The sequence below is a fragment of the Lissotriton helveticus genome, chromosome 1_1, assembly GCF_964261635.1.
Source record: "Lissotriton helveticus chromosome 1_1, aLisHel1.1, whole genome shotgun sequence".
NCBI classification, from domain to species: domain Eukaryota; kingdom Metazoa; phylum Chordata; class Amphibia; order Caudata; family Salamandridae; genus Lissotriton; species Lissotriton helveticus.
In genome coordinates, this window is record NC_136057.1 from 324787401 (window position 1) to 324801220 (window position 13820).

General features: G+C 47.9%; 1 protein-coding gene across 1 annotated transcript in view; it reads right to left on the reverse strand.

Annotated features, from left to right (window-relative positions):
- The window catches only part of CREB3L2 (cAMP responsive element binding protein 3 like 2), a 175658-nt gene that overhangs the window by 28881 nt on the left and 132957 nt on the right, over positions 1-13820 (reverse strand). The window contains exon 3 of the mRNA XM_078647333.1: positions 2478-2533. Coding sequence (XP_078503459.1) covers positions 2478-2533 — 56 coding nt within the window. The remainder of the gene's footprint in view (positions 1-2477; positions 2534-13820) is intronic.

Sequence of the window (13820 nt, forward strand, 5' to 3'; positions counted from 1 at the left end):
TGTTTCTAAAGTTATTTCTTACGGTGCTCCTGCATGTGCCTTCGTTTTTATCAGTCTGTTCTATTTAGTCTTTTTGTTTCTTGCTCAGTTCAGCTTTATTTTTCAGTCTCTCTAGCACTCTTTCCCAATTTGCCCATCTCTCTTACTGTGTTGCTTCTCATTTTTGTAAGTATTTCCTCTCATTAATTCACTTTCCAATTGACTACTACTCCTTTCATTGTGCTGTGCTTCTCTTTCTCTCACTCGCTTTCGTTCCCCTGGCAGCCCCTGCTTTTTATATTTACCCCGCCTGTTCGATCTAGGTCACGGTTATTCCTCATTCTCAAGCTCTCTGCCCCATTTTACACTGTGGTTTCTCAGTGTTTCTGTTCCACACCCTCCGTCTTTCTTGCTCTCTCTTTCTCCCCGTCTTTGCTGTCTTTCCCTCCGCCTTGCTTTCTCGAATTCTCCTTTAATTGGCATGAGCAGTAGGGCAGGTACCAAACATCTATATTAATGACATAATTGAAGCAGATCAAGGTGAAGGAGTTTCTAGTTGGTTTGTGATTCACTTTAGGGGCCAGGCCTGTGGATGCTTTAAGTAGGGCATGAAGTAAACAAACACGGCAAGGGTGCCATCTTCCCACCTCTAGCTGGGAAATGCCAAGAATGAAACATTAATCGAGCTGTGCATAGTGAGAGCTTGCAACAGATACTGCCTTGAATTCTTGGAGCTGTTGAAAACCTTGCTCCAGGACAAGCTGTCCCACATACTTCCTGGGGTCTGGCTCAGCTCCAATTGTATAATAATACACAGAGCGAGAAGCCAATGGCCATCTTAGGTGCGTTGTTCTTTGAGAACTTGAGAACGCAGGCTCTCGGCTCACCTGCAGATCAGGTGGTGACCAGCGTTACCCTGGAGACAGAAGAATGAACCTCTTTGGGTTTCACATCCTTCTGCACTCCGGGGGTACCCGAGAAGGCTTCTCCGCTGAAGCACCTTGAGGGCAGTGCAAGGCCTGTTTACCTTCTGCAGATAACAAGAACCAGGGAACACTCTGGGACTGGGACCCGAGAAGGCTTCTCCACTCAAGCACCTTGAGGGCAGTGCAAGGTCTGTTTACCGTCTGCAGATAACAAGAACCAGGGAGCACTCTGAGAACTGGGGGACCCGAGAAGGCTTCTCCACTCAAGCACCTTGAGGGCAGTGCAAGGCCTGTTTACCTTCTGCAGATAACAAGAACCAGGGAACACTCTGGGACTGGGACCCGAGAAGGCTTCTCCACTGAAGCACCTTGAGGGCAGTGCAAGGTCTGTTTACCGTCTGCAGATAACAAGAACCAGGGAGCACTCTGAGAACTGGGGGACCCGAGAAGGCTTCTCCACTCAAGCACCTTGAGGGCAGTGCAAGGCCTGTTTACCTTCTGCAGATAACAAAAACCAGGGAACACTCTGGGATTGGGATCCGAGAAGGCTTCTCCACTCAAGCACCTTGAGGGCAGTGCAAGGTCTGTTTACCGTCTGCAGATAACAAGAACCAGGGAGCACTCTGAGAACTGGGGGACCCGAGAAGGCTTCTCCACTCAAGCACCTTGAGGGCAGTGCAAGGCCTGTTTACCTTCTGCAGATAACAAGAACCAGGGAACACTCTGGGACTGGGACCCGAGAAGGCTTCTCCACTCAAGCACCTTGAGGGCAGTGCAAGGTCTGTTTACCGTCTGCAGATAACAAGAACCAGGGAGCACTCTGAGAACTGGGGGACCCGAGAAGGCTTCTCCACTCAAGCACCTTGAGGGCAGTGCAAGGCCTGTTTACCTTCTGCAGATAACAAGAACCAGGGAACACTCTGGGACTGGGACCCGAGAAGGCTTCTCCACTGAAGCACCTTGAGGGCAGTGCAAGGTCTGTTTACCGTCTGCAGATGACAAGAACCAGGGAGCACTCTGAGAACTGGGGGACCCGAGAAGGCTTCTCCACTCAAGCACCTTGAGGGCAGTGCAAGGTATGTTTACCTCCTGCAGATAACACAAACCAGGGGGCGCTGCTCTGGAACTGTTCCTCGAGCTGAACACTGGGACACCCAGGCTCCAAAGCGGTGATCAGACTCCAGCAGCGGGAAGGACCTCAAACTCCAGTGGAGTGCCCAGGCTGCAGCGGTGCTACACCCAAACTGCAAAGAAAGGGGGCGATTAGGCCCAGACCTCAGCAGCATCATTCCCATTTTGCCAAGGTGCACATACTTCAGCAGCGTTGTCGCTCCAAGAAGTTGTGCACCAAACTGAAAACTGTGGCTCTTGCCCCAAGGAATGGCATCTAAAGCCTGCTTCTACAACATTTTGAAATACTCTGATGGGTGCTTATCTTTCTTCCTCTAAGGCCGACTTTCTCCATTGCCTCAAGTGGTTACACTGCTAAAAACTCATGACCCACAACATTCCTAGACATACTGTTTGGAAGGTCAAAAGGTCCAACTACTTCTTCTGGGAAAATCCACATACCTGTGGACGGACAACAGGGCCTGGGAGTTGAATCACAGGGACATATGCTATCAACTCTGTTCAAAACCAGACAGAACACACAGGGTTAGGAACAGACAAAACCTTGGAACTTGTCCAAGCACCGAGGGTGCAAACAATGACCGTGGTAAAAAGTGGTCATGACCTGACCTCCCTACATGGCCACACAATCATGACTTAAAGGTGCCAAGACCATGTGCAAACGTCAAATACTGAGCTTCACAAAAAACCTTGTAACAGAACATGAAGTTCTCCATGGGCCTGCTGCAGGGTAAACCTGTGACCTCCCACATGACTGGCATTTATGTAAAGTGAGAGCTCAGAAAGTCAGGCCCTTCCAGTGTGCATATCCCCACACTTGTTGCAACCCCTGAACATCTTTTGAGCTCCAGTTTTACTGAGATTACTGCTGAGCTCCACTGCACCTAGAGATTTTCAAACATGTCTAAGCATTCACAGTGTTTGGGATGAGGGAACTGTGGCAGACGTAAGGGCTTAAACGATCGGCCCATGACATTGGTTGCCTGGAGGTGGGCAGTCACTGAAATTGGAAGCCAGACTTTGGCTCAGCTCTAGGTCCTCTTGAACCCTCGAGCCCAAAACAAGCTGAGCTTTAATGCGGCTTCTGCCTGCCACCACACTATAACCTAATGCACCAAGAATTAAAGAAAAAACATTAACCTTTGATATAAAACATGAGGGGGAAATAGACACCCATCTACTGGCTGAATGACACAATGTGAAAACATAGGGATTCTACTGGCTGTGTGATCCTAAACAAGTATCTGATTTCACCGTGCTTCCTTTATTCCTTACTGTATTTGAGAGCACTTTGAAATACTTGAATTCAGGGTGTGAGAGGGCATGAATAGTTCTGAGATCATGTTTAAATATTGACATTTTTAATCATTGACTCACTGCAGTGATGCAATTTGATGTACTAAAGTGAAGCATACCTGCATGTTAAAGGAATGCATTTTGGGGATTTTGAAGAGTCTTTATATTTGTATATGGTGTTTGTAGCACAGTTTACCTGCAAAATATTTTCAGAGCTCGGCTTGTGCACAAGCTTTTAGAGCCCAGCCAGGCAGGCCCCTCCCCTCGGATCTCCCTGTTAATTTGTTGGCTTAGCCACCTCTAGTGTTACATTAGAAATCGCAATGATCCGGTGTGTAGTGCTATACATAGCACTATTATTATCATGGTTATTATTATCTGCTATGGCTCAGAAGGCAGAAAAAGAGGTCTAGGATGTTCATTAATATCTGCCAAAGCGCCACAGCTGTGGTGCACGTAGTGCCAACAGGATGGTTCGGCGAGTTAAAACGTTCGCCACTGACATCTGTGGTGAGCTATAGGTCTAGAGTTCCAATCACGGCAAGGCTAATCGAGCATTCCATTTTTCTCATGTCGATAAACTGAGTAGCATTCCCCTGGGCAATAGTAGCAGCTCTTGTTTGTCATATAATTGTGTAATATTTTCTTCTTTGAGATTAATTTGGTCAGGCAACTGGGTGTTTTCGATGTTGTATTGGTCTGCTCTCAAGCACCTCACGTGGTCGCATTCAATGAACCCTGCTTTCTTTGGAGAGGAGCAAGCACGCCAGGGCACTCCTCGTGATCACCGTCTCAGATTCTTGGCGCTCCTGGAGGCCATGAAACGAGACGTCAAGGCCTAGCTGCGTGATGTGCCTCGACCCCGGCTTCGGTGTGCGCGGGTATCTCGCCACAGAACACGTCAGTTATCTAAAGATAGTGAACGTAAGGTTGCAGCCATGTACGCAACGGCCCGGTCTGACTTTACCTCAGCTCTGGTAGCAGGGGGCGCCCCACCCCCTCCCCACTCCGATTATTATCAACGGCGTTGTCTCAAGTGATGGCTGATCTCAGGAAGCGGCCAACTGACGCGTTTCCCGCCGTTTCCTCAAACCCAGCATCCATTAATGAGTGATTCACCCTATGAATACCGCCGCGACATACGGGTAATAACCAAGCGCTGTACACATGGGTGTTATTACACAGCGCCGCGGTGCTCATTTCACCAAACCAGGAGGGATGAAAGCCCGAATTGATATCTGCAGTGTTTGCGAATGTGACCTTCAGCGAACAGGCATATGTACTCACTGAGCTATCTCACTTGATCAATTCAGAGCTGCAGTCTTTGCTCTTGTATCTCACTCTTCGCAGCTCTTTATTTATACTGGCTGTTACTTCCTATTTCTCACCCTCCCCGCGGGGGTATCCATCCCCCATTACTTCGTGCCCTCGTTGCTCGTGAACTCTCCTGCGTAACCGCACCTCCTTTGCGCCTCTTCTCCCAAGAGGCCCATCTCTGACTGCGCTTTGTTTACACTCCTGTGGTTATTCATCGCTATTCCATCCTACAAGGGACCCGTACCCTCCCGTGGTTATTCAATGGTATTCACCCTACAAGGGATCCGTACACTCCTGTGATTATTCATCGCTATTCCATCCTACAAGGGACAAGTACACTCCTGTGGTTATCCCAAGCTATTCCATCCTGCAAGGGACCCATACACTCCTGTGGTTATTCAATGGTATTCACCCTACAAGGGACCCATACACTCCTATGGTTATTCATTGCTATCCCATCCTGCAAGGGACCCGTACACTCCTGTGATTATTCATCGCTATTCCATCCTACAAGGGACAAGTACACTCCTGTGGTTATTCATCGCTATTCCATCCTACAAGGGACCCGTACCCTCCCGTGGTTATTCAATGGTATTCACCCTACAAGGGATCCGTACACTCCTGTGATTATTCATCGCTATTCCATCCTACAAGGGACAAGTACACTCCTGTGGTTATCCCAAGCTATTCCATCCTGCAAGGGACTCGTACCCTCCCGTGGTTATTCAATGGTATTCACCCTACAAGGGACCCATACACTCCTATGGTTATTCATTGCTATCCCATCCTGCAAGGGACCCGTACACTCCTGTGGTTATTCATCGCTATTCCATCCTGCAAGGGACCCGTACCCTCCTTTGGTTATTCAACGTTATTTACCCTACAAGGGACCCGTACACTCCTGTGGTTATTCATTGCTATCCCATCCTGCAAGGGACCCGTACCCTCCTTTGGTTATTCAACGTTATTTACCCTACAAGGGACCCGTACACTCCTGTGGTTATTCATTGCTATTCCATCCTGCAAGGGACCCGTACACTCCTGTGGTTATTCATCGCTATTCCATCCTGCAAGGGACCCGTACCCTCCTTTGGTTATTCAACGTTATTTACCCTACAAGGGACCCGTACACTCCTATGGTTATTCATTGCTATTCCATCCTGCAAGGGACCCGTACCCTCCTTTGGTTATTCAACGTTATTTACCCTACAAGGGACCCGTACACTCCTATGGTTATTCATTGCTATTCCATCCTGCAAGGGACCTGTACACTCCTGTGGTTATTCATCGCTATTCCATCCTACAAGGGCCCCGTACCCTCCCGTGGTTATTCAATGGTATTCACCCTACAAGGGATCCGTACACTCCTGTGATTATTCATCGCTATTCCATCCTACAAGGGACAAGTACACTCCTGTGGTTATCCCAAGCTATTCCATCCTGCAAGGGACCCGTACCCTCCTTTGGTTATTCAACGTTATTTACCCTACAAGGGACCCGTACACTCCTGTGGTTATTCATTGCTATCCCATCCTGCAAGGGACCCGTACACTCCTGTGGTTATTCATCGCTATTCCATCCTGCAAGGGACCCGTACCCTCCTTTGGTTATTCAACGTTATTTACCCTACAAGGGACCCGTACACTCCTGTGGTTATTCATTGCTATCCCATCCTGCAAGGGACCCGTACCCTCCTTTGGTTATTCAACGTTATTTACCCTACAAGGGACCCGTACACTCCTGTGGTTATTCATTGCTATTCCATCCTGCAAGGGACCCGTACACTCCTGTGGTTATTCATTGCTATCCCATCCTGCAAGGGACCCGTACACTCCTGTGGTTATTCATTGCTATTCCATCCTGCAAGGGACCCGTACCCTCCCGTGGTTATTCATTACTATTCCTTCCTACAAGGGACTCGTACCCTCCTGTAGTCATTCATCGCTATTCCATCCTACAAGGGACCCATACACTCCTGTGGTTATTCATCGCTATTCCATCCTACAAGGGACGAGTGCACTCCTGTGGTTATCCCACGCTATTCCATCCTGCAAGGGACCCGTACCCTCCTGTGGTTATTCAACGTTATTCCATCCTACAAGAGACAAGTACACTCCTGTGGTTATCCCACGCTATTCCATCCTGCGAGGGACCCGTACCCTCCTGTGGTTATTCAACGTTATTCACCCTACAAGGGACCCGTACACTCCTATGGTTATTCATTGCTATTCCATCCTGCAAGGGACCCGTACACTCCTGTGGTTATTCATTGCTATTCTATCCTGCAAGGGACCCGTACCCTCCCGTGGTTATTCATTACTATTCCTTCCTACAAGGGACTCGTACCCTCCTGTAGTCATTCATCGCTATTCCATCCTACAAGGGACCCGTACCCTCCTGTGGTTATTCAACGTTATTCACCCTACAAGGGACCCGTACAATCCTGTGGTTATTCATTGCTATTCCATCCTACAAAGGCCCCGTACCCTCCTGTGGTTATTCAATGCTATTCCATCCTACAAGGGACCCGTACCCTCCCGTGGTTATCCATCGCTATTCCATCCTACAAGGGACCTGTACACGCCTGTGGTAATTCATCGCTATTCCATCCCGCAAGGGACAAATACACTCCTGTGGTTATTAGTCGCTATTCCATCCTAAAAGGGACACGTACCCTCTGGTGGTTATTCGTCGTTATTTCATCCCACCGCTATTCCATCCCGAAAGCGACAAATACACTCCTGTGGTTATTCATCCCTATTCCATCCTGCAAGATGCCCGTACACTCCTGTGGTTATTCATCGCTATTCCATCCTAGAAGGGACCCGTACCCTCCCGTGGTTATTCATCCCTATTCCATCCTGCAAGGGACCCATACACTCCTGTGATTATTCATAGCTATTCCATCCTGCAAGGGACCCATACACTCCTGTGGTTATTCATCGCTATTCCATCCTACAAGGGACTCGTACCCTTCCGTGATTATTCATCGCTATTCCATCCTGCAAGGGACCCATACACTCCTATGGTTATTCATCGCTATTCCATCCTACAAGGGACTCGTACCCTTCCGTGATTATTCATTGCTATTCCATCGTGCAAGGGACCCATACACTCCTGTAGTTATTCATCGCTATTCCATCCTGCAAGGGACCCCGATGGAACCCGTACACTCCTGTGGTTATTCATTCCTATTCCATCCTGCAAGGGACCCGTACCCTCCCGTGGTTATTAATCGCCATTCCATCCTACGAGGGACTCGTACCCTCCTGTGGTTATTCACTGCTATTCCATCTTACAAGGGACCTGTGCACTCCTGTGGTTATCCATCGCTACTCCATCCTACAAGGGACACGTACCCTCCTGTGGTTATTCATCGCTATTCCATCACGCAAGGGACCCGTACCCTCCTGTGGTTATTCATCGTTATTCCATTCTACAAGGGACCCATGCACTCCTATGGTTATTCATCGCTATTCTATCCCGCAAGAGAACCGTACCCTCCCGTGGTTATTCATCGTTATTCTACCCTATAAGGGACTCGTACCCTCCTGTATTTATTCATCGCTATTCCATCCTGCAAGGGACCCGTACACTCCTGTGGTTATTCATTGCTATCCCATCCTGCAAGGGACCCGTACACTCCTGTGGTTATTCATTGCTATTCCATCCTGCAAGGGACCCGTACACTCCTGTGGTTATTCATTCCTATTCCATCCTGCAAGGGAGCCGTACCCTCCCGTGGTTATTAATCGCCATTCCATCCTACGAGGGACTCGTACCCTCCTGTGGGTATTCACTGCTATTCCATCTTACAAGGGACCTGTGCACTCCTGTGGTTATCCATCGCTACTCCATCCTACAAGGGACACGTACCCTCCTGTGGTTATTCATCGCTATTCCATCACGCAAGGGACCCGTACCCTCCTGTGGTTATTCATCGTTATTCCATTCTACAAGGGACCCATGCACTCCTATGGTTATTCATCGCTATTCTATCACGCAAGAGAACCGTACCCTCCCGTGGTTATTCATCGTTATTCTACCCTATAAGGGACTCGTACCCTCCTGTATTTATTCATCGCTATTCCATCCTACAAGGGACTCGTACCCTCCTGTATTTATTCATCGCTATTCCATCATGCAAGGGACCCGTACCCTCCTGTGGTTATTCATCGCTATTCCATCCTGCAAGGGACCCGTACCCTCCTGTGGTTATTAATCGCCATTCCATCCTACGAGGGACTCGTACCCTCCTGTGGTTATTCATTCCTATTCCATCCTGCAAGGGACCCGTACCCTCCCGTGGTTATTAATCGCCATTCCATCCTACGAGGGACTCGTACCCTCCTGTGGTTATTCACTGCTATTCCATCTTACAAGGGACCTGTGCACTCCTGTGGTTATCCATCGCTACTCCATCCTACAAGGGACACGTACCCTCCTGTGGTTATTCATCGCTATTCCATCACGCAAGGGACCCGTACCCTCCTGTGGTTATTCATCGTTATTCCATTCTACAAGGGACCCATGCACTCCTATGGTTATTCATCGCTATTCTATCACGCAAGAGAACCGTACCCTCCCGTGGTTATTCATCGTTATTCTACCCTATAAGGGACTCGTACCCTCCTGTATTTATTCATCGCTATTCCATCCTACAAGGGACTCGTACCCTCCTGTATTTATTCATCGCTATTCCATCATGCAAGGGACCCGTACCCTCCTGTGGTTATCCATCGCTATTCCATCATGCAAGGGACCCGTACCCTCGTGGCTATTAACCGCTTTTCCATCCTACAGGGGTACTTATACTCAAGTGGTTATCCCCCTTTAATTTATCCCAAGACGGGTGTACTCGCTCGCGCCCTCCTGTGGTTTATCATCGCTATTCCACCCCGTAGGTACAAGCACATCCCCGTGGTAATTTCCTCCCACAAGGGATCCGTACTTAGGGGAGTGGTTTCAGGGGGGGGGGTGTTACGCCACCCCTCACCCTCCAATAAATGAATTTTGTTTTAAATCGTTGGATACAGGTGCTTTAAATTAGGATGGTGAGGGGTTTGTCGGAGTTTACTTGGGATACTTATATACACATGCAGATAAACAATAATAGCACACATGCAAACACCCACTTGTAGCTGTTTTTAATGGTTATTTTACAATAAATAGTTATAAATGCATCTCACAATCCGCACTCCTCTTCCGTCCTTCTGAACCTCCACCACCCACCCCCCCTTCCCGTATGATGAAATGTATCCAGCGTGTTTGTTGTGAAATCTGACGCCCTCCAACAACCTTGCTGACCACGTTACGCCGTGCCGTAGCGTCGCGTGGTTGTTTATCTCTATTCCCTCCCACAGGGGACACATTCGCTGGATGGAACCTGGCGCTAGAGGTGAGGGGGTTCCACGTCCTTCCTTTTCCTTTCCGACTTATCATTGCAGGCTCCGCCTTCCTTCCTTGCAGAACAAGTCGGTGCCGGTAGAAGCCAAAATGCAGAATTCCTGGCCCGGTCACGGCCTAGAATCCGAAGCCAGCCCGAGGGAGCCCCCACACAATTCAGTGCATTCCTTGGATAAGAGTGGAATCAGCCGGCGGGCACCGTCCGGAGGGGAGACCCACCCTCATACAATAAATAACATTCCTGACATTGTCCAGGCTAATACCTGCCTCCAGGCAACACACTGGCCTTTTATCTCTCAAGTAACCCCATCACCAGGTCCTCCCATGAGCTGCCGAACCGGCTCCAGCACCAGCCCTAGATCCGTCTCTGCACCCCAGGAAACCGGACTTCAGTTTTACACTAAACCAGACCAGACAACACAAACACACCATGCTCCAACATCACACAACAGACAGGTACACACACACTGATAAACCCAACCACAGGTGGGCAAGCCACAAAGTTCATAAGCAACTGAGCCAGAGCAGACTTAGTCTGGATTTGCTATAAGAGCCATAACACAAGCCAAGTCATGAACATATCCGACATGTAAATAGTGCAACGCAGGCCATGTAAGAATATAATAAAGACTTCAAAATTCAAACTAGCATCGGAAAAGTCAATAGGCCACGCCGTTTGGACCCACTGACTTTGCCAATGCTGTTTGGAGATTCTGTGCACCATCGCCCAAAACAATAAACAAGCATTGGCATAGCCAATAGGTCTCGCCTTTGGGACCTTATAAGTGTTTAGCCATGCAACAGTTAATGTTGTTGCAGTAAGGATATTGTGCAGCATAACTAAATACTTATAAGGTCCCAAAGGCGAGACCTATTGGCTATGCCAATGCTTGGCATTGTCAAATGTAATGCAGTGTTACTCTTGGGAATCAGTTCAATTTTGAGATGGGGCAAAAAGGGGAGAGGGGAGAGGTTGCGTTCCTTTAGAGGTCGATTTTGAGCCAGACCTACATTTTGGCTTAGGCCTCCATAGTAGTTTTTTTGTCATCAAGAGGGTGCCCATCTCCAAATGCTCACTACAGATCGTATGATAGTCAGTATGCACTGAAGAGTAAAATAACCATACACATCAAACTAAGGAGATGATATTTCTAAGCTGGGAATACAAAATGTATGCAGATCTTAACTTGGGCCATCATTGATTTGGGTCATATGAGTAGCTTTTTGTTTTTTCCGCCAAATCCGCGCTAACATTCATATAAAACTAAAGGGGCTTGTTACCTAGAGAAGGAGGTATGTCGAGGCGGCTAGAGCTGCAGACTTTGGAACTGGGAATCCATCTTCGAGTCCGGCACCAGCTCAGCATCCTGTGATTCTGGGAAAATTATTTAATCTTCCTGTGTCTCATAAATAAAACATTTAAATAAGAAAAAAACCTGACCTTGTGTAATGTAGTCTGGTGCTCATGTAATGCGCTCTAGTGCTCTTGGTTGATGTTTGTGCTTTATGAACGTGCAAAAACAAAATAAAGTGTGCATTTTGACAGTGCTGCCACTCCAAATAAATATCTTTGATAAATTTGCATGGGTACAGCCACACAGGATATGCTTTGGTATTCTTTCAACGTGTTCAGAAGGATTCTCATCCAGTTTTATGCATGTGCGCTTTTTGCAATTGAGGCGTGCTTCTAGGTAGATACTTCTGATGTGCATGGCAGCCCTTTACCTCTACACACTAGGATGACCACCTCACTCCAGTTCATTCCAGACACATTCTCCAGTCCTGAACTTTTTACCTACAAATCATTAATTTCAAGTCTTAGTCTAATTAGTTCAGTGGAAGCTATACAAGATAGCACGCAGGGTTCATTAGGCTGCCACACAAGTCCAGAAATGCAAACTGTGTCCTAATGAACCAAAAAGAGGTGTGATCACCCTACTGCACACCTAGTCTTATTTCATTTACCAGCACCAGACACATTACACTGAAGCGAGAAAAGGTTTAGCAGATAGATACTAGTACGAATGTACGCAAATGCTTTCTCACTGATGCCAGCCGTGCTTCAACAAACACTTCATGCTTATCCATAGCATCCGTTGCATGACTCATTCATGCTAACCTATTGGAAAAAAAATGAATTAAATAAAAAAAAAAAATATATATATATATATATACACACATTAAAAACACACAAAAACCCTGCCAATTTAGCTTGAGGGCAAAATACACCTGGCTTCATTGACTTGCATGCATAAGAACGTTTCAGATAGACCAATTGTAACCCAGAATTGTGCACTGTAATGCACTGTGAACCTCCCCTGTCGGTAAACGTATCTTTCATTTGAGAATAAAAAAGTGTGTGATTGTGTAATTGGTTACCTACTGAAAGAGAGCGCCATTCTGAAGGACTACAGACGTACAGGCTTACTACTTGCTTCTTCTGTTGAGCCGGCGGCCCACAGAATGCTCAGAGGCTTCCAAAAGCTTTTGGAAACGGAGCAGACTGGACGTGTTAAGAAGAAGTGACGCGTTGTTCCTGGAGCAGGAAGGATATAATTACCACCCAGCCTCTAAAAGCAGCGCAGTGTTCTGAAATGCCTGCTTGCTCCAGCGGGAGCTGGGTACAGACATGCACCCCTAACCCACGCTGGCGGGTTTATTGATAAAAAAGAGAAGTGTTGTCGAGGGTACAAGTGCTGACTGTGCACAAAGGCCATTCATCTATGCAGGACATTCATTGTGAATGAGGTGATCTGGGTCAGAAGGCACGCGCTACTTTGCTCTGATCAGAATATAAACCTATGATGTTATCATGGAGCCAAAGGTCGCATAATGTAATTTCAAGCGGCCATCATTATGCTGGTGGTTTTAAAGCGTAAAAAGTCCCGTCTCTTTTTTTTTTTGACCATAGAATGCTTGCAGCTATGGATATAAGGACTGAGACAGCATTTTCTGACACAGTACATCTCAGACTCCAGACACGGTGGTGTTAGGGTGCCTCCAGTGATGCGTTAGTAACACGAAGGCTTCCCACCTTCAGTTCATCTGATGAGCATCCCTTCTGGCAAGACCTGCTCAGCTTCATGGAGTTCATGACCCGGCCTGACGCAGAGATGACCTCTGACCCCTCGGAGCTACCAGGGCCAGTGCACTTTGAGCCAGTCCCTGCACGCAAAGATTACAAGCCAGGAATTCCATGATAGAAAGTGCCAGGAGGCAGAGGGCATTCCAGAAACATGGAGACCCTGTGCATAAGGAGCACAAAGCTGCTGGTAGTGCCCCGGCTGCACTCGATCACCTCCCCACTGCAGATGGCACCGATGCCACTGCTCATCCCCTGGCATTACTCGCAATCTGTGCTGCAAGCTCTAACTCCCTCCCACCATAAACTAGCACCGCCCCACTGCTCTCAGCCCTTTCTCACCCATGATAGGAGGTTCTGTCCAAACTCCTGTGACCTGAATCGCTCCTAAAAACTGGCAGTACACACAATCCTCTGCGTCCCAATCATTAATTCCAACCATAAGCTCGCAATATCTATTCTTACTCTCAGACCTCTGTCCCCCACCGACGACTGGCAATGGGGCACTCATCTAATCCCTAAATCCCCACTTAAACTGGCAGTACCCACAATACCACAAACCAGCTGGCAGTGCCCACACTGCTCGGAGTCCTAATATTCTCCCACATCATCTTCCAGACTTGAACTCTAAATCCCCCACTTGAACTGGCAGCGCTCTCAGTCGCGAATCCCCTAGGCAGACT